The 22,292-nt window shown below is 39.6% G+C and overlaps 1 protein-coding gene across 1 annotated transcript in view; it reads right to left on the reverse strand.

Annotated features, from left to right (window-relative positions):
• LOC130915452 (myomesin-3-like) overlaps positions 1 to 22,292 on the reverse strand; it is a 182,519-nt gene that overhangs the window by 54,001 nt on the left and 106,226 nt on the right. The window contains exons 13-14 of the mRNA XM_057835475.1: positions 17,672 to 17,725; positions 11,019 to 11,146 (exon numbers count right to left, since the gene is read on the reverse strand). Of these exons, the coding sequence (XP_057691458.1) occupies positions 11,019 to 11,146; positions 17,672 to 17,725 (182 nt within the window). The remainder of the gene's footprint in view (positions 1 to 11,018; positions 11,147 to 17,671; positions 17,726 to 22,292) is intronic.

Raw genomic sequence — 22,292 nt, forward strand, 5'->3', positions numbered from 1 at the left:
GGAGGCCATTTGAGTACAGTGAACTCATTGTCATGTTCAAGAAACCAGTCTGAGATGATTCCAGCTTTATGACATGGCGCATTATCCTGCTGAAAGTAGCCATCAGAAGTTGGGTACATTGTGGCCATAAAGGGATGGACGTTCTAACGATGCTCAATTGGTAACAAGGGGCCCAAAGAGTGCCAAGAAAATATTCCCCACACCATTACACCACCACCACCAGCCTGAACCGTTGATACAAGGCAGGATTGATCCATGCTTTCATGTTGTTGACGCCAAATTCTGACCCTACCATCCGAATGTCGCAGCAGAAATCGAGACTCATCAGACCAGGCAACGTTTTTCCAATCTTCTATTGTCCAATTTCGAAGAGCTTGTGCAAATTGTCAGTTTCCTGTTCTTAGCTGAAAGGAGTGGCACCCGGCGTGGTCTTCTGCTGCTGTAGCCCATCTGCCTCAAAGTTCGACATGCTGTGTGTTCAGAGATGCTCTTCTACCTACCTTGGTTGTAATGGGTGGTTACTTGAGTCACTGTTGCCTTTCTATCAGCTCGAACCAGTCTGTCCATTCTCCTCTGACCTCTGGCATCAACAAGGCATTTCCGCCCACAGAACTGCCGCTCACTGGATATTTTTTCTTTTTCGGACCATTCTCTGTAAACCCTAGAGATGATTGTGCGTGAAAATCCCAGTAGATCAGCAGTTTCTGAAATACTCAGACCAGCCCTTCTGGCACCAACAACCATGCCACGTTCAAAGTCACTCAAATCACCTTTCTTCCCCATACTGATGCTCGGTTTGAATTGCAGGAGATTGTCTTAAACCATGTCTACATGCCTAAATGCACTGAGTTGTGATTGGCTGATTAGAAATTAAGTGTTAACGAGCAGTTGGACAGATGTACCTAATAAAGTGGCCGGTGAGTGTAATTACATAATCATTATTATCAGGGGTGCACATATTTTTTTTGCCCAGGTTCTCAGAGGAGGACCTGGAGATGTGACTTGGTCCTCATTGAGCTTGAGAGCAGACCCGCCTGATGCGATAAAATTATGACAAGTTTTACTTAGAGCCAATTAACTTTAATTAATTACATTAACAATTAATGCTTAATTAACATCAACTGGCACAACAAAATTGCCATTACTTTAAAGTGAAATGTAAAGAAATAAACATAAAAGCACCAATCCAAAATAAAGGGCATTTTGCGGCTCTCACATTAACTCCAAGCCTTTGCAAAAGTGTGATGTCCTCCTCATAAGACCTCATTGAACGTGCATGTTTAGCTTTGTCAAATGCGAAAAAAAACACGTTTGTCAGTGCATGGTGCTGTTTTCATTACCTTTATTCTGCCACTTGTCCATAGGGCGAGTGGGGTCCTGTTTGACATCGATAGTTTGCTTAATTGCCACATGCTCTGTTTTTTTTTTCGTGCTTTTCAAAGTTTGGATGGCTGAAATTCTTTGACCCTACATAAAATGCACTGCTCTTATCAGCGACATTGGGATTCTCACAGCACATTTTGTACCGCATTTCCGTGCGAGCATCATTTACTTCTAGACATGGTACCTCCTGCAGCCACTTTTCAGCAAAAGTCCTTTTTTCCCGGTAGCTCCGGTGACGTCTCTGTCGTCTGTCTGTCTTTTGACGGGTGTGGGGGAACACGAAATAATTACTCAGTAGTAGAGCTGGGAATCTTTGGGCACCTAACGATTCGATTACGATTCAGAGGCTCCGATTCGATTATAAAACGATTATTGATGCACCCCCTCCTTTTTTTTTTTTTTTTTTTTTTTAAAGTTTTGTACATTAGTTCCAAAATTGTTCAAAAATACTCTCAGGCTAAACCAAACTACTATTTCAGTATCAAGTTAACATATAGCAGTAAACAAATATACAAAAATAACATTAAATAAAAAAACTCCAGTCCCCATTCTGTATCAGCAGCTTTAAACTACATTCAATTAATTTAATGTTGTGAATCAACCGTTAAAGTTGTTAAAATTGCTCCCGTTATTCCATAATTTCCCTTTTGTCTACTTTTGACATGTGAAAGTTTTAAAACTATTTTAAAGATAGATTCAAGTCAATATTTTACCGATTTAGGAGTATTTTAGATAAAAAGTTAATTAGGTTTGCTTGGAAGGTTCGCTACAACAGCATTGCAGGGAAGTTTACTGCTTTAAGATGGCGGCCGTTTACTAACGCCCGCATCTAGCTTTTTGCAGATGTGCTGCTACCGCTACCGAGTCTATATTGCATCTAGTCCTATATAAATGATATCTACCGTAACATTATGTAGCTGTACTTGTAGCAGCTTTTCGGCAGCAGTCAGGTATGTTGTTGTGTTTTTTTTATCTCGTGGCATGAGTTGAGCTAGAGCCGTGAGTTGAGCGTTGGCATTACCCGAGGGGCCGGTTAATGAGAAGCATGATGTTTAGCTACTCCCGCTCCGTTCTGTCCCGAGGACCGCGCGGCGCGCTGAGTGTGTTGTACTTGCGCTTTACTTGGCATATTTCAACAATCGGAATTTGGATGTTTGTGAATCGTTCTCGAATCTTCCACGGCCGAATCGCGAATAATCTAAGAATCGGAAATTTTGCACACCTCTACTCAGTAGGGCCTGCCTCTTCGACATTTTGAGAAGATATTTTCTCGTGTCCGCCGCAAATACAGTGGTCAGACATCGGTACGCAAAAGCGTATGGAAGCCGTTGAGGGCCAGCGCGTTTGTCTACGTCCAGTACGCAGGCGTGCATGCGGACCACTTATGTGCACCCCTGATTATTATCATGTAACTGAACTCATTATATAACGCAAATAAGGTTGTTTAAAAGTTGGTGTAGACAATTTCAGCATACTGAAAAGTAGAGTCAATAGCAGCCCATGAGTCAAGCAATTTCTCACACCACCCTACCACCCTTTGCCAGAGGTAGAACCAAAGCCCGAAAAGACTGTCAAAGGCACCGGCGATTATACAGAGCTTGCTCAAGGGCGAGAAATATATTTAAATGCGGCCTTCATTAAATAAGTGGACTGCAAGTAGCAAACTTTTGTATTGCACCTACGCCTTTGACAGTTCTGACAGTTTTATTACCCCGGTAACGAATATCAGTCCAATAAAAATTATATATCCTGCGGCATGTTCCTGATGGAGCTGGAAAATGTTGGGGCGTCTCAGCTTGATATTGCGGAGCCTGGGGGGCCTTTATTGCTGAGAAGAATAGGCGGGCGCCCACAAGGTGGGGGGATTCGTCTTATTTGAACATCAGTTTGAACTTTCGACGATTCTCTGGGAAAGACAATAAAGAATCGGTGTGATTCCTTGCAGAGAGGATGTGATGGAATCGCTGACCTTAAACTGCACCCAACCTTGAAATCACAGATGTGCATGCCTGTCTTTGTATGTGTGTGTTCTCTTGCACCTGTCTTGTTAGATTAGAGCTGTAGTAGGGAGCCTGTGCTTTTAATTTTCCACATGTTCCCAAAATCAACAAACGTACCATGTTGAAACAACATTGATCTTCTTGTTCGGTGCCAGGATTAGGAACGTGTGCGTATACCATAAACATGTTACTGTCCCACCGAATTATTTTTAAACAAGAATCAGACCCATACCTAAGGGCGCAGCAGCATCCTAAGGGCGTCAAGAAAAATATTCAAATAATATTTGATGATAGCAGTATTCAAAAAAATTAAACAAAACAATAAAACAAAAGAACAACAAAACCGTTCATAATAAGTCTTTAAATAATAACAAAATCATTTTTCTAGCGTGCCTTCTGCCCGTTTCACGTTTTCCTGTGATGCGATAATTTCACCACAGACCCTAGTCTCCCTCACCACTCAGCAGACGAGTGAGCTACCTGAAGATGCTGTTTTGAGCCTCTGCAATTGAGCGACATTACGGTAAAAAGTCAACTTCATGAAAAGGCAAAACCCTCTGGGTCAGAAGAAAAAGAAAGAAGAGACCATAAACGTGAAGAAAAACAGAGGTTTGTTGTGACGATTTTTTTCAACAGCATAAGCACGTACACGTAGCGGTTATTTACATTAGAGTTTATATGACTTAGTGCTAAAGCAAAATTATACTGTATCATTAGCCAGGCTGTTGTTTTAGAAATATTTTCAGTATTCAGCCAGCTGTTGATTTGTTACAGTTAAATTTACTCCCCTCCAATTTTTTAGAAATTTGGACAAAGTCTATGCGGGACTAAAATTGTCTTGCTTACATTCATGTGATGTGAACCACTTTTACCTTGTGTTAAATTGTGCTTTTCAAGTAAATTTGCCTTGCCTAAAAGTGCCAAGGGTAATTAAATAAATGCACCATTAAATATGCAATTATAATTTCAAAATTCTGTAGTATGGGGGACTAAAAGTGCCATGGATTTAAATTAGGGCTGTCAAACGATTAAATTTTTTAATCGAGTTAATTACAGCTTAAAAATTAATTAATCGTAATTAATCGCAATTCAAACCATCAATAAAATATGACATATTTTTCCGTAAATTATTGTTGGAATGGAAAGATAAGAAACAAGATGGATATATACATTCAACATACGGTACATAAGGACTGTATTTGTTTATTATAACAATAAATCAACAAGATGGCATTAACATTATTAACATTCTGTTAAAGCGATCCATGTATAGAAAGATTTGTCGTTCTTAAAAGAAAAATGTTAGTACAAGTTATAGAAATTTTATATTAAAACCTCTCTTAATGTTTTCATTTTAATAAAATTTGTAAAATTTTCAATCAAAAAATAAACTAGTAGCCCGCCATTGTTGATATCAATAATTACTTACACAATGCTCATGGGTGCTGAAGCCTATAAAATCAGTCACACCCAAGCGCCAGCAGAGGGCGGTAAAACTCCATAAAACACAACAAGTGAGTGTTTTACTGTCCTGTCATTTAAATGTGTCTGAGCGGGGCATCTGCGTTAATTGCGTCAAATATTTTAACATGATTAATTAAAAGAAATTGATTAATGCCCGTAACGTGATAATTTTGACAGCCCTAATTTAAATGCAAACATTTGTTTTTAAATGTGTCATTAATTCATTAAAAATGGTGATCACCTTCATGGAAAAAAAAATTCAATTTATTTATTTATTTATTTTGTTGCTATCATATATTACTTAAAATTTAATTATGTCATGCTGGTTTCACAATCAGCAGCTACAGTGGGGCAAATAAGTATTTAGTCAACCACTAATTGTGCAAGTTCTCCCTCCTGAAAATAATAGAGAGGCCTGTAATTGTCAACATGGGTAAACCTCAACCATGAGAGACAGAATGTGAAAAACCCCCAGAAAATCACATTGTTTGATTTTCAAAGAATTTATTTGCAAATCATGGTGGAAAATAAGTATTTGGTGTATACTAAAATTTCATCTCAATACTTTGTTATGTACCCTTTGATGGCAATATCGGAGGCCAAACGTTTTCTGTAACTCTTTACAAGCTTTTCACACACTGTTGCTGGTATTTTGGCCCATTCCTCCATGCAGATGTCCTCTAGAGCAGTGATGTTTTGGGCTGTTGTTGGGCGACACGGACTTTCAACTCCCTCCTCACCCCGTGGCGTCAAAATGATAACAAGAACGGGGAGCAAAAATCCCAGAACCACACGGGGGGACCTAGAGAGCTGGGACCACACTAACAAAGGCTTCTATTAGTAACATAATGCGCCGCCAGGGACTCAAATCCTGCACTGCCAGACGTGTCCCCCTGCTGAAGAAAGTACACGTCCAGGCCCGTCTGCGGTTCGCTAGAGAGCATTTGGATGATCCAGAAGAGGACTGGGAGAATGTGTTATGGTCAGATGAAACCAAAATATAACTTTTTGGTAGAAACACAGGTTCTCTTGTTTAGAGGAAAAAGAATACTGAATTGCACCATACCCACTGTGAAGCATGGGGGTGAGAACATCATGCTTTGGGGCTTTTTTTCTGCAAAGGGACCAGCACGACTGATCTGTGTAAAGGAAAGAATGAATGGGGCCATGTATCGAGAGATTTTGAGTGAAAATTATCTTCCATCAGCAAGGGCATTGAAGATGGGACGTGGCTGGGTCTTTCAGCATGACAATGATCCCAAACACACAGCCAGGCAACAATGGAGTGGCTTAGTAAGAAGCATTTCAAGGTCCTGGAGTGGCCTAGCTAGTCTCCAGGTCTCAACCCCATAGAAAATCTGAGGAGGGAGTTGAAAGTCCGTGTTGCCCAACGACAGCCCCAAAACATCACTGCTCTAGAGGAGATCTGCATGGAGGAATGGGCCAAAATACAAGCAACAGAGTGTGAAAAGCTTGTGAAGAGTTAAAGGAAACGTTTGGCCTCCGTTATTGCCAACAAAGGGTACATAACAAAGTATCGAGATGAACTTTTGGTATAGACCAAATACTTATTTTCCACCATGATATGCAAATAAATTATTTAAAAATCAAACAACGTGATTTTCTGTTTTTTTTTCCACATTCTGTCTCTCATGGTTGAGGTCTAACCATGTTGACAATTACTGGCCTCTACAATATTTTCAAGTGGGAGAACTTGCACAATTAGTGGTTGACTAAATACTTATTTGCCCCACTGTATTTGACTAATATAATGTAACATTCCACTTTCTTCTCTTTGTAGATGCTCTTCTGAAATATTTTCCTTCCACCTCTATACATCTTGGGCCATTTTTTACAGCGAACTCATCCACATCAGCACCAAGTCCAAGCCTACCAAGTCCAGGAAAGAAGTGCACCTTCCAAAACAACGGTCATATAAAAGCTCAATAGATACTTTTGTATCAGTGAAGACAAGGTGAGTAAGGTTATAGGTCAAGGTGAAAAAAAGTTGCATTAAAAGTGTTCTGTGTGTCTTTATATAGGTTTGTGTTGGTGGGTGTTAATTATATTGTAATAACAATTGCAATTTATTGAATACATTTGTTTATGAAGTGTTTTTTTATTGGTGCTTTTGAGTAGTTATTAGAGCATTTTTCTTTTAATTCCTGCACTTGTTCGTTGTCTTTTTTTATGTAATAAATTACAAAGCGATAACGTGCTTTTTCAGTGTGAGTGTTTAAATATATGTGGTGAAAATAGGGGGGGGGGGGCGCCAACAAATATGTTCATACCTGTTAAGTTGTAGAAATTGCAAATAGGGAGATTTCTGTTTGCCAACCCCGATGACGCGCGCGTGCGCGACAATCGCTAAGACAAAATGCAACCATTTTTTTAAAAGTTCATTTTGGTCACAACATTTGTGTAAAAATTAACTACACTGTCAAAGAACCTCTTTTTGGTGGCATCAGAGATAGTCTTCAACTTGCTCCATGTATTGTCTGGCATCATGTGATACTGCTATGTTGCCTGTGTCATGCCAGTTCTCCTTGTTCCTGTAATCAACATCTAGGATATCCTCAGCTTTCCTGATCACATCCATTTGCACAAATTTGGACATCAGCTTCCTCAGCAGCCTCTTCATCTCATCAACCATCACTCCAATTAGGGTTTCGTCAGACTAAATCAGCAAGATTAAAAACATTAATTACATCATTTAGAAAATTAATCATATTTGTTTTTAAAAGTATCTTTGTCATGGCAGTTTTTTAATTGAATTGTAACCTAGAATTGAAACTTTATATTTTTTGTTTCAGCACAGTAATAATATAATGTAATAAAGTGTATAGTATACACTTTAGCTTTAGCATAATAGCGAATCTAAATGATTAAACTTCAAGTAAGTCACGATATGCTTTCTCACTTAAATTCATATATTGTGGGGGTAGGACCGCAGTGGTTTAATATTCCATGATGTTTGATCCACGAAAACACAGAGTAAAGCAGCGACTTCTTCCTCATCGTTCTCCCATCATTAGCTCTAATGCTATTAGCATTAGGCTAGTTAGCTATCGCTGGCAGGTAAGACTTACGGCAATTACGTTGACGAACGTCGTTTTTCCCGAATACTGGAGGCCGACCAGGGTCAGCTCCATCTCTTCCTTCCAAAATAAAGACTTGAACCAGTCTAAAAGCCGATTTATTAGTGCCAGCATCTTGGGAAGTCGGTGGTGCTTCGCCTCTTCCCTCCCTGTCAGATGATTGGTTGGGCTTTTCCAGCTCTGAAGGGGAGTGAGGGCAGGGAAGTCGGAGACGGCCAGGCTATTCGTTGTTGGTCACTTTCCGAATCGGGCCGAATGGTATCGTTACAAAACGGTGACAAACAAAAACGTAAAAAAAAAAAAAAAAAAAAAAATTGACATTTTTGGAAAATCGGGAGATTTGTCTTTCTAATCGTGAGGCGTGAGCATTGGGGTCAAAATCGGGAGTCTCCCGACCAAATTGTGAAACTTAACAAGTCTGTATGTTGCCTAGGGCACCAAATTGGTCAGGAACGGCCCTGACAAGAATAAAGTACTGTAGTGGAAAAACGTTTTATTAAATGCTTCTGTTACCTCCATTGGCTGTGACTGATTCCCTTCAGTCAATACAGATTTATTTTGCATTGATCATTTAGCCTATCAATTAATTAGGTTCATATTTGTGAGGAATGTCGCCTCAGATCCCCGTTCAATAATCTGTTTGGTCTTATTAATGTAGCAAAAAGTGTACATGCAGCTTATACTGTTATATCGTCCCTACCAATGTTGAGACAAAACCTACGGCCTTGTTTGAAGCATAACAAGTATAACTTCCATTTGTAATCCTCAGACACCAAAACATAGAAGTGGGCGTCGACGATGACGGCCTTATCTACTTGGCTTACGAATGCGATCACGTAGTCGACGGCAACGAGGGACTCTAGAAGAAAAATTCAACCGAGTTCATCGACGGCACGACAGCTCAGACGGACAACAAGGACGCTTTGCGTATGTGTGAACACGGCGGATCAGGAACTTGGTGAAAAGGACACGAGAGGAAGCCAAGTTGAAATTCGGTCACTGAACTCAACTCTCCGAAGTCTCTGACCTTTTCACACTCTTTAAGTGCCTTCTCGTGTTCTTTCGAAAGCGGTGTTCCGTCCTTCCCCTTTCCGCTCGTAAAAAGATTTCATCCTAACAAGGACGAAATTTATTAGAATAAATTACTTTTGAAGGCTCACGCGGGGCGGGTTGTGGGCAGAAGAAGGGAGTGTTTAGGATAGTCTTCTATGGGAGTTTAGGCTGTTTAGTTCCGGCCGTCACAGTTGTGAGTCACCGTTACCCGCCTCAGCATCAAAAGGGCTCTTGGAGTCTTATCGGTCGTGTTATCAATTGGATATCGGGCGTTCTCCGGTGTTCCTTGTGTTGGGACAGGGCGTCCCACCATTTGTTCTGGACTGTTTGGAAGAACTAATTACAGGAGTTGGTGCATCAATCTTGCTCAGTCAGTTGCATGACGCACGCGTTGGGCTTCCGTGATAAGAAGGCGTCATGTATCTCTTATGCCCTATACTCTGCTTGTTTTCCTTAAACTGTGGTATAAGTAGGGTTGTTCCGATCATGTTTTTTTGCTCCCGATCCGATCCCGATCCTTTTAGTTTGAGTATCTGCCGTTCCCGATATTTCCCGATCCGATTGCTTTTTTTTTTTTTTGCTCCTGATTCAATTCCAATCATTCCCGATAATTTTTCCCGATCATATACATTTTGGCAATTCATTAAGAAAAAAAATGAATAAAACTCGGACGAATATATACATTCAAAATACAGTACATAAGTACTGTATTTGTTTATTATGACAATAAATCCTCAAGATGGCATTTACATTATTAACATTCTTTCTGTGAGAGGGATCCACGGATAGAAAGACTTGTAATTCTTAAAGGATACATGTGACTTTGTATATTGTGACTAAATATTGCCATCTAGTGTATTTGTTGAGCTTTCAGTAAATGATACCGTAGCCATTTAACTGTTCTGCCAAAATCCATGATGGGAAGTGCAACCATGACTGTGCATAATGGTACCAAATGATATTCTCTGCGTTAGGAAATAACATAGGGTGTTAAGAAAAAGATCAATTACTACCTTTCTTCCCCACATTGCTTCCCACGATATTTCTAATCGTAGGGAGAGGGATTGTAAGGCTTTAGCCAATTAAAAAAAGGCTCCAAAGGCTGCCAAAATTCACTCTACTCATTTTGCACTGCCTTTTAGCTCTATATATAGGTAAAACGGCGCCATTACAAATTGAACGCGACAATGCGTGAGTGGGTCGTGCAGCGCATGCGTTAATTGCATTAAATATTTTAACATGATAAATTTTAATAAAAAATTAATTACCGCCGTTAACGGGATAAATTTGATAACCCTACCTTAAGCCTAAACTAAAGACTCTGGATGAGTGTAACATATTATGTCTGTAACGTGAAATACAATTAGAAAACGATTTAATAAAAAAAAAAAAAAATTTTAAAAAGGCATGTCCGATATTTTTTTGCCGATTCTGATACTTTGAAAATGACATGATCGGACCCGATCGATTGTCTATTTATTTTATATTGGGTGCGTTAGAGTAATACAAACAGTCAAACAGTAAATACAAGAAACGATACTATTCCCTGATTGGTTATATTAAGTGTGTTAGAATAATACAAACAGTCGATCGGTATATACGAGAAAATATACTATTCCCTTCAGCGCGAAATCACCGCCATTTACAAGCATTCTTGCGCTACACTCAAAAATGGACCAAATCGACGAGGGGATCATCCAACAGGTCAGCAAGTTCGACCACCTGTAAAATGTTTGGTCAAGGCTTTATAAAGATTGCTAAATGGCAAGCAATTTGTGAATGGAGATTGCTGAAAATATGGGGCTGGAGGTCAGCGAATGCATTAAAAAAATGCAAGAAACTCCAAGACAAGTATGTGTGTGTTCGGAAGTGAATGGCCACAACACGCGGTGACCCAGCCGGCCAAAAACTACCAGCTTTTTATGTGTGTGTGTATATGTATGCGTATATTATGAGGTAGGTGAGAGCCGATATAGGGGTTGTATTAGAATCCACCCTTTAGAAATGTAATAACACCAACCCGCTCCACGTAGAAGGTGAGCGGCTCCTTCCCTCGGGGTTCCGGCTCAGTCCAGCTCAGCACTGCATATGTGTCGCTCAGCTCACAGGCGTGGACATTGGTGGGAGGGAGGGGAGTACGGATCTGACCTGTGGCGTGCGATGAGAAAGATGTGGTTGAAAAGAGCTCAATTTGAAAGATGTGAAAGATAGTGACAAGTTTTCCACATTTTTAATTTTAGTGCAGTGGCGGAACAAAATTGAACAGGGCCCGGGTGTGATGTGCATAAACTGAACCCTCGAGTGCATCATCCAACCCTTGGGGGTGCTAGTGGACAATTATTCGTGGGGCCCTCAAGAAAATCGAGTGGGTTTTTTTTGGGTCACCCTATATATTTGTTTGGTGGCATGGCATGATTTTTTTCTAATGTTGGTAAACCTATTAAAGTGATCCTCTAACTTAAATACATGTAGGCTCTAATAAACCACAATTGTTCTCTTGTACTAAAATATGTCGTTAGAAACACATAAAATGTTAAATCAATGGCAATATTTAATAATATTTAGTCCATATTTTGACTGTTAGTTGGTGCCATGGTTTGCGGGCTCGCAGTGATGACATCATTGGGATCTTTCCAAATGTGTAGGGTGTTCAACAATTGCTTAGTGCTGCCTAAACTCGCGAAGTAAAATGCCAAGATGTGCTGCTTTTTTTGATGCAATTTCCACTCAAATGGAAACAAGGGGAGTGAAGTGAGTGGTCAAGGTGGAATTATTATTTTTAGTGAATAAATGTGCATAAGTGGAAGCTTCTCCCCCTTTTTGGTCCCTGTATGCACGTATCCTACCCACCACGCGTTACAACTGGCGCCCGAACATTTTTCCTGGATCCTCAGTCAAGTAAGGGATCCGTCTATTTTCTGGATCTGACGGTCCCACCGCATCTGCAATATTGGTTTCGGATCTGTCCATTTTTTTTTTGATTCGTCGGTCCCACAGCGGCTTTTTGGATCAGTCTATTTTGTGGAATCGACGGCCTGATCGCGGCTGCGATATTGCCATGGGATCGGTCTAATTCCTGGATCTTCGAGTGAGTAAAAAAACGCGGATTTGGATTACTATTGCTATCTTTTTTGTTGACTATTCTTCGTGGGAGTTTTCCCCAAGTCATACTAAATAATTAAAGCACCATGGCACGCTACAGTGACGTCAGTGACTCTGACGTGGACCTTACAACAATGTTGGAGTTCGTCAGGGAACGCGTGTTTGCGTACTGCTGAGCTCCCGAGTGACGAGTGGTCAAGGTGGAAATATTATTTTTTGTGAATAAATGTGCATAAGTGGAAGCTTTTCCCCTTATTGGTACTTTTATACACGTATCCTAGCTACCACGCGTTACAATGTACAAGACATGGATTACACAAGGTGTGCTCATTGGCCTGTACTGTATGTAAAGCACACGACAGCTCTGGATGCTAACAATCTATTTAATTATATTGGGATAAGTTTGAAAACGGAATATGCTTATCTTGAATATCTGCTAATAAAACCATACAGCATACACTCTCGCTCCCAACCGGAGTTCCGAACAGCACTCTCCCGCATCACCAGTTTTGCCCAACTTTTGTCTTATCAGGTATTTGCTGCACGCATTTTTCCCTGAAGCTCGTCTTGTGAACAACCGACAGTGCTGTCCTGCTCTTCACTTTTCAGATCTGGTTCAAATAGGAAGGATAGAACCGACGACATGTTGGGAAAGCTAACGAGTGGCATTCTGGAATTTCGGCAACGGGCCTGGTGACGTCATGCACTGCGACGTAACAAGAATGGCGACATATCACTTAAAATAATTTTACAAACTTTATTAAAACAACAACATTAATAATTTGGGTTTTAATATCAAATTATTATAACTCATACTAACATTTATCTTTTAAGAATTACTTGTCTTAAAAATAGAGGATCCCTTTAAAGTGGTTGATGCTACACAAATATTTTTATCTATAACTTGTGCTTTGTATGATGTATTTAAACAGCACACAAAGTATTTCTGTTACATATACTGTAGAAGAGGGAGAAACGTGAACAATTGGTTGAAAAATCAGCAGTTTGAGTGTCCGTTCCCACATATATTTGTGACAATGCGGCGCTACTGCAGTGTATATCAGTATAAAAAGAAACTGATTTAGCGGAAGCAGCGAGTTGCTGTGTTTATCAAGTAGAAGGACACGGCTGTCAGTCTTGTCGTCTTATTCCGCAGAAACACAAGTGTGGATGTTTCAAGTGTAAATGTCCGTGTGCGCTGTGTCTGCATTGCATGAGTTTTCAAATAAACAGCATAAGGTCGATGACTGTAATGCACAAAGCTGTTTCCTTTCCCGGAATTCACATATGCCAAAAAATAAATAAATAACCACAACCACAATCACTACTACACTGCTTTTACAGTATGTTTGATTTGGGGTTGTCAAAAGATACAGTACTACGAAAAAGTATCTGAACCTTTTGGAAATTCTCACATTTCTGCATAAAATCCCCATCAAATGTGATCTGATCTTTGTCAAAATCACACAGATGTAAAAAACAGTGTTTGTGTAAACACCCCAAACGTTTATACGTTTTAATATTTTAATGAGGATATCATGCAAACAATGACAGAAGAGGGAAAAAAATAAGCGAACTCTCTGCAAAAGGAGACTTAAAGAGCAATTGAAACTAGGGCTGTCAAACGATTAAAATTTTTAATCGAGTTAATTACAGCTTAAAAATTAATTAATCGTAATTAGGGCTGTCAAAATTATCGCGTTAATGGGCGTTAATTAATTTTTTAAATTAATCACGTTAAAATATTTGACGCAATTAACGCAGATGCCCCACTCAGAGAGTTTTAAATGACAGTACAGATTGAAACGCTCACTTGTTGTATTTTATGGAGTTTTGCCGCCCTCTGCTGGCGCTTGGGTGCGACTGATTTTATAGGCATCCATGAGCATTGAGTAAGTAATTATTGACATCAACAATGGCGGGCTACTAGTTTATTTTTTGATAGAAAATTTTACAAATTTTATTAAAACGAAAACATTAAGAGAGGTTTTAGTATATAAAATTTCTATAACTTGTACTAACATTTATCTTTTAAGAAGTCTTTCTATCCATGGATCGCTTTAACAGAATGTTAATGATGTTAATGCCATCTTGTTGATTTATTGTTATAATAAAGAAATACAGTACTTATGTACCGTATGTTGAATGTATATATCCGTCTTTTGTCTTATCTTTCCATTCCAACAATAATTTACAGAAAAATATGGCATATTTTATAGATGGTTTGAATTGCGATTAATTGCGATTAATTACGATTAATTAATTTTTAAGCTGTAATTAACTCGATTAAAAATTTTAATCGTTTGACAGCCCTAATCGTAAATAATCACAATTCAAACCATCTAAAAAATATGCCATATTTTTCTGTAAATCATTGTTGATAGATAGACAAAGATAACAAAGATAAGACACAAGACGGATATATACATTGAACATACGGTACATAAGTACTGGATTTGTTTGTTATTACAATAAATCAACAAGATGACATTAACATTATTAAGATTCTGTTACAGCGATCCATGGATAGAAAGAGCTGTAGTTCTTAAAAGATGTTAGTACAAGTTATAGGAATGATATATTAATACCCCTCTTAATGTTTTCGTTTTAATAAAATGTGTAAAATTTTCAATAAAAAATAAACTAGTAGCCCATTATTTTATGATGTCAATAATTACACAATGCTCATGGGTGCTGAAACCCATAAAATCAGTTGCACCCAAGCGCCAGCAGAGGGCGAAAAAACTCCAAAAAACACAGGTAACAAGTGGACATTGCACAGTGCTGTTATTTCAATCTGTTTGAGCGGGGCATGTGCGTTAATTGCGTCATAATTTAACGTGATTAATTAAAAAAATTAATTACCGCCCATTAACGCGATAATTTTCTAAGCCCTAATTGAAACCAATTTTTACCAAACAATTTACCAAAGATGACGATGATGAGAGTTCAGCGCAGAATACTCAGAGGTAAAAAAAGCACCCTAAAGTGTCTGCTAAAGATTTACAAAAATCACTGGCACAGTCCAATATTTTTGTGCACACATCAACTATTTGTAAATCTATGGCCAAGAATGGTGTTCATGGGAGGAGTCCATGAAGGAAGCCACTGCTGTGTAAAAAAAAAAACTGTGTTGCTCGTTTAATGTTCGCAAAAAGGCGCTTGGACGCCTCACAGAAGTTTTGGCAAAATATTTTGTGGACTGATGAAACCAAAGTTGAATTGTTTGGGAGTAACACACAACGTCATGTGTGGAGGACAAATGGAAAAGCTCACCAACATCGACACCTCATCCCCACTGTGAAACATGGTTGAGGGAGCATCATGATTTGGGGCTGTATTGCTACCTCAGGGCCTGGACAACTAGCAATCATTAATGGAAGAATGAATTCAAAAGTTTATCAAGCTGTTTTGCAGGAAAACCTGAGGCCGTCTGTCAGACAGTTGAAGCTAAAAAGAGGATGGATACTGCAACAAGACAATGATCCAAAACACAGAAGCAAATCAACTTCAAAATGGTTTCAGAAGTATCTGAACCTTTTGGAATTTCTCACATTTCTGCATAAAATCACCATCAAATGTGATCTGATCTTTGTCAAAATCAAACAGATGAAAAAACAGTGTCTGCTTGAACTAAAACCACCCAAACATTTATAGGTTTTCATATTTTAATGAGGATAGCATGCAAACATTGACAAAAGGGGGAAAAATGATGAGTGGTTTAAAGCTGCTCTACCCACTATAAAACACACACTTGGTAAGAATTGTCCTGATGAGAAGCCTTGTCTGACGTGCATCATGGCTGTCCACTAAAGATGACACCAAGAGTTCAGTGCAGAATACTCAGAGAGGTAAAAAAACAACAACCCTTGAGTGTCTGCTAAAGACTTACAGAAATCACTGGCACAGTCCAATATCTATGTGCACACATCAACTATATGTAAAACTATGGCCAAAAATGGTGTTCATGGGAGGACTCCACGGAGGAAGCCACTGCTGTCTATGAAAAACATTGTTGCTCCTTTAATGTTCTTAAAAAGGCACTTGGGCACCACACGGAACGTCATGTGTGGAGGGAAAATAGAAAAGCTCACCAACATCAACACGTCATCCCCACTGTGAAGCATGGTTGAGGGAGCATCATGATTTGAGGCTGTTTTGCTGCCTCAGGGCCTGGACAACTTGCAATCATTAATGGAAGAATGAATTCAAAGGTTTATCAGGATGTTTTGCAGGAAAACCTGAGGCCATCTGTCAGACAGTTGGAGCTATAAAGAGGATGGATGCTGCAACAAGACAATGATCCAAAACACAGAAGTAAATCAACTTCAGAATGGTTTCAAAAGAACAAAATACACGTTCTGGAGTGGCCAAGTCAAAGTCCAGACTTGAACCCCATTGAAATTCTGTGGCATGCCCTAAAGACAGTGATTCATGTCAGACATCCCAGGAATCTGACTGAACTACAGAAGTTTTGCAGAGGAGGATGGGCTAAGATTAGTCCTGATCGATGTGCCAGGCTGATCTGCAGCTACAGGAAGTGTCTGAAGTTTATTGCTGCCAAAGGGGGCGGGACCACAAAATATTAAATGTGATGGTTCACTTGCTTTTTTTACCCTTCTGTCATTGTTTGCATAATACCCTCATTAAAATATGAAAACCTATAAACGTTTGGGTGGTTTTAGTGACAGCAGACACTGTTTTTTCATCTGTGTGATTTTGAGAATGATCAGCTCACATTTTGATTTTATGCAGAAATGTGAGAAGTTCCAAAAGGTTCAGATACTTTTTCATACCACTGTATCATAGTCATCCATCCTTTGTGCTTAATGTGCGTAATATACGTTTGTAGTACACTTTCTGTCCAGTAGACTTATTATTATTTGTATTTTTTTCATTTACAGTATTTTATTACCTCAGTGCGGGACAATGTACTGTATTTTTCAATGAAATTTGAGTTACGTCGACAGGGTAGCAACGGAACTCGTTTGTAACTCGAGGACTCCCTGTACACAGATTTTTTTTACCCCTCTTAAAAATATAACTATTTTGAGACTATTCCAACTTTATTGTCTTCAATCAACTTTCGTGTACGTTTGCAACGCAGATTACTCTTTCTGCGACTGTTACTCGTAAACATGTGGCATGTGAACGTCGTGCGCAATTGAGTCCAAATGAGGATTGTCCCACTGAGTGCCATTCTAGTCTATGAATATTTCATTACCCTGAAAGAGAATTTGCCTGTGATGAATGAAGCTGAACACAACACCCGCTTGATGCACGCGTTCACCTTCGTGCGTGTGCGTGCCGAGGACGCCGTGATGAAGACAATGCGAATGCATTCTCACGGGCGACACGCCCACGGTGCCTGCGGCCATGAAGTGCATTTACCGGGGTGCCATTGAGTGCTGTTCACTGTCTTCACATCTGAGAAATGGACTGATCAATTACTACGGCGTGTTGTCCAATACAATACGAAGAAGCATTAAGCCTCCAGCTGTTTGATGATGTGCGTCCTAATGATATCATTTAAACACCACATTGGCTGTAATGATAACGCATAATTCTCACCTTCAAGTTCATCTTTTGTGATGACGACCGTCTTTCCTCTGTGCACTTTGACCACTGAGAGCGTGAAAGAAGCACACAGTTAAAGAGGGACTTAATGAGTCGCATTGGGGGTCATAATAAACACATTTGTATGTCAAAGCGGTGGCCACAGGTTAGCATGAGAGCTGCAAAAAGAGACACAAATAGGTGAGAGGAAGCAGCATGGATGGATAGAAACCAGGCCGGAGGGCAGTCAACCTTATGTCTTGTCCTTCATCTGTGTTTAATGATGCACAACAGTGGATCACAGCCCATCTGCTCTCTCTACTATTTATATATAGTATATAGAGACGCATACACGCACGTCATATTTCAGTGGACATCCAATCCATGGTCCAGAATACCACTAACGTAGTATAACTTCTACATTTACACTCAAGGAATAGCTAAATTATACAAATAAAGTGGTTGTCATTGACAGTGATAGACAAACCAGAGTTGCTTTAGCTTTTATTTACATCATCCACACTGTAACTTTGTTAAATTACAATTTACAACTAGGCCTGAAAGCAGGACTAAACGGGCCCTTGTAGTTTGACGCAACTCGGACAGCTTGAGTCAGGGTGGTTGTTGATCGTCCCTCTCTCATCATTTCATTAGAACCAACATGCTTGAAACCCGCCTTTTTTTTGGGATTAGAAAAACATTCACACACCTAGGAAAAAAAACCCTATTGAAGACGGTACAACAAAAAGGAGGCGCTACTGAGTTGTGCAGCCACGCCCTTATTCAAAACCAAAATGAATCTTCTAGTTGGGCCAATTTCGACAAAGTGTGACAAGTTTCGTAGCTCTATAAACTGCCTAAGTCCCTGAAAAAAATCTACTTCTTTTTGATGGCTAACTACGGGTCGTCACGGCAACAGAGACACGTAGCCATGGACATTCAGATATAGTATTACAAAAAGTCTTGTAACTTCAATAACCAACCTGAAAAGAACTGCTCATGTATTAGTAAAATGAGTGACATTCTGTTGGCGCTGCAGAGTTGATGGAAATGTACGACTGTCACCAAGCACGGGAAGTTTTGCAAAGATATGTTGTATGTCTGTAAAGTTGTCACTGTTAAAAATTTGTGGCAAGACAAAATGACGACGGTCGTTTTCACTTTCTGTTTGGAGCTCTCTGTTTAAACGTAACCTCAATATTTTTCATCAGACACCTGAACAAAAGTCTTAAGGCTCCCCTGATGCAGGTTTGCGGTCAATGGCGTACCGCAAGCAACACGTCACTTCCGCTCATTAATATTCATGACATTAGCTACTGTTGCTAAGTAGGGACAAGCCACCGTTTGTCCCTGATAGGAAATGAAATCATGTACGAAGGAGATGTTTACAGGGCTAAACCTACCAATTCTCTCCGAAAATGATGTGCCTGGTGCCAAATTCAATGGCAAAGATGTGGAAGAACATAAAAATGTTCAGTTAAAGAGATGGCTTGAGTGTCGAAGGCTGAAAAAGACGAAAAAAAACGAGCCGACCTAAGCATAGCTTTAGCATTTTTATCGACGTGACTGACAATGACATTCTCCTGTTTCAACAAGCTATCCTTTACCATCAGCCCTGTCTTTCTTATATAGACCCTACCCACGTGACGTCACAACTCCGCTCTCCTGAATGGTACCGCCCACTTGTCCGTCAAAACATAGTGTTAACCTGTTACGGCTACGTACATTTCTCCTATTTACGGTGTGTTTTTCTGCTCCTTAACATTAATAATCAAAATGGTGAAGGCGTGTGTGGCTGTTGGTTGCACTAACAGAGAAGATGGAAGGAGAGACTTGAAGTTCTACCGTATTCCGAGGGATCCAAAGAGAGCGAAATGGACGGCTGTAATTCGACGTGAAAACTGGGCACCAAAAAATCACCACAGACTATGTAGTAGTCATTTTATATCCGGTAAGATGCATTTAAGATATACTTAGAGGGTTTTGGGCTGACAAATAACCACAATTAAGATCATTGCGAGGCTAATCGCCGACAACATACGACGTAGTACGACATAGTTTCAAATTCAAGATGTTTGTGACTTCCCTTTCTTCCACCATCGTTATTTTTTGAATAATATTTAGCTGGTACCAAGTGAAAGAAACTGGCCTCGTCTACGGGGCTGACAAATAACCACAATTAACATCATTGCGAGGCTAATCGCCGACAACATACGACGTAGTACGACATAGTTTCAAATTCAAGATGTTTGTGACTTCCCTTTCTTCCACCATCGTTATTTTTTAAATAATATTTAGCTGGTACCAAGTGAAAGAAACTGGCCTCGTCTACGGGGCTGACAAATAACCACAATTAAGATCATTGCTAGGCTGATCGCCGACAACATACACGTATGTATGTAGTGAGAGTGCTATCGCTAAACCATATAAACATTAAAAGCCTTAACTCCATTGACAAACGGCATGAAATACATTAGACTTGACTGAATGTTAGCAATAACAAAAGATTTTGAATTGAAAATTTCGTAACTCACCTTTCCAAGCACAAGATAGATTCCTGCCGAATTTTCGTGGACGAGGACCTGTTTCACCCAACCAGCAACGAAGTATTTATAAGCCTCCAAGCTCTTGAAGTTTTTCATATTTTCGTGAGAATAGGCTGATTTAGTGTGGACAAGATAATTGTAAATATCTGCGTAGCAGATGTCAGGCAGACAGGGCGAAGACAGTGGGTCGAAAAACATCGATTTGGGCATCAAATATGGATCTGGCGACTGTATAGAACGAAGCTTTTCCTCATAACGCCTTTTATGCAACAGATCCAGTGAGTTTGCGGCATCAGAAAGCATCGGGTCTTCCATGAAATGCATTTTAAATTCCGCCATCAATTGAAAACAATGCTAATACAGAGTCAAAATGACGGACAAGTGGGCGGAACCATACAGCGAGCACGTGGTTTTGTGACGTAGGTGGGTAGGGTCTATATCCTCTGGTTGTCCTACGTCTCTGACCGTTCTTGGGGGTAATTTAGTTAGCTTTGTGTAGCGATCGCAAATGCTACTCAGTGACAGCCAACGAACACTTTTATTTTTTTTATTGATAACACATCTTACTTCTATAATTTATTTACACTTCCCCCTTACTAAAGTTGTTGTTCATATATATATATATATATATATATATAACAGAAACTGTAACAGTGGCAGTCAGATACCATTGTAATCCTTTTCAGGTCATTCATTGTCAGACAGAAGCAGTACGGCACAACGTTACGCTAAAAAAATAAGTTAAAAATATAAAAATGGCTTAACTCTTTGTCCTCTGAAAGACCATGCCAACCCAACATAATGTTTTATGCATATGAAATGTGAATGGATTCACCGAGCAGGTGTTAAAGTCCGCGCAAGTTGATTCAGTCTTCACATATTTTCCTCCCGAGTTTTTGGTTTCCGGAAACGTATGAAGAAAACATCCTTCATGTGTCGTAATGTCTAGAGTGTTTCTACAAGTTCAAAAAAAGAAATGCGTGATCGGCAAGTTTGTTTTTGAAAGATTACTGGGGGAAAGTAGCACAAATTACGTTGTGTCTATGCGAGGGCGGGTCTATAATGTCCCACTTCGGCTTTACTTCCGCTTTATGATGCGACGTCACGGTCTAAAAATAGCCTGACTGCGGTACGCCATTGATGTTTTCCCTTGGAGGGGGAGCCTGTCAAGTAAAAAAGGGTCTTCCTGTTCCCAGAGTAGGGCGCCAGGCCTAATGGTTAATATTTCAATGCAGTTGTGTTCAGGCTGGGATACGTCTCATACAAGCCAGATACTGTATGAAAAGACTGCACCCTGAATCAGGGAGTTATTAGTCATTTACTGGATTTGGCGTGTTGCCAAAAAATGGCCAACTTTGACGCCGTAGTTCCCTGTTCACTGGTCCATCCATTATACTTCATGGTCATTTGAGTGCTGGCTTCACAACGTATGAGACCTCTGATAGTTTGTATCATGCCATCCAGTGTATTTGTTGAGCTAAAAAAGAGCTAAACGAAATGTTTAAATAGAGTTTGACCAAAGTCTGAGTATGTTGATGAGTATGATGAGAATGTGTATTTTGCATAGCTATTTTGATTGGGAATGCCAGTTCTCTTTGCATTGTTGGTTAACTGTGTGAGAATAGGGGCTCATTAATACAGATTGAAGCGCTTTTATTTGTGTGAACATTATTTTTTTGGAGAGATAGGAAGATCATTTTTGTTGTGCTTTCACTAAATCATACTTATGTTTGTTGTGAAGGAGTTGCCAATAAACGGCGCGGTCCAATGAACGCCTGTGGCGAGTGCCTTTCTTTGCCCCTTAGCTCTCAATGTGCAAAAAAACGGCGTCATTGTAATCTGTTTGAGGCAATGCATGAGCGGGTCATTCCACGCATGCGTTAAATGCGTCAAATATTTTAATGTGATTACTGTATTGGCCCGAGTATAAGACGGCCCTGATTATAAGACGACCCCTTCTTTTAAAGACTTAAGTTTGAAAAAAGACTTTTTGAACACCAAATAAAATTTTATACAGAAAATAATTACAGTACATCTGAAACAAATGATTATAACAATATATTTGAGAGAAAAAGCATGTTATTTTGCCT

Source organism: Corythoichthys intestinalis, chromosome 4 (assembly GCF_030265065.1).
Source record: "Corythoichthys intestinalis isolate RoL2023-P3 chromosome 4, ASM3026506v1, whole genome shotgun sequence".
Taxonomy (NCBI): Eukaryota; Metazoa; Chordata; class Actinopteri; order Syngnathiformes; family Syngnathidae; genus Corythoichthys; species Corythoichthys intestinalis.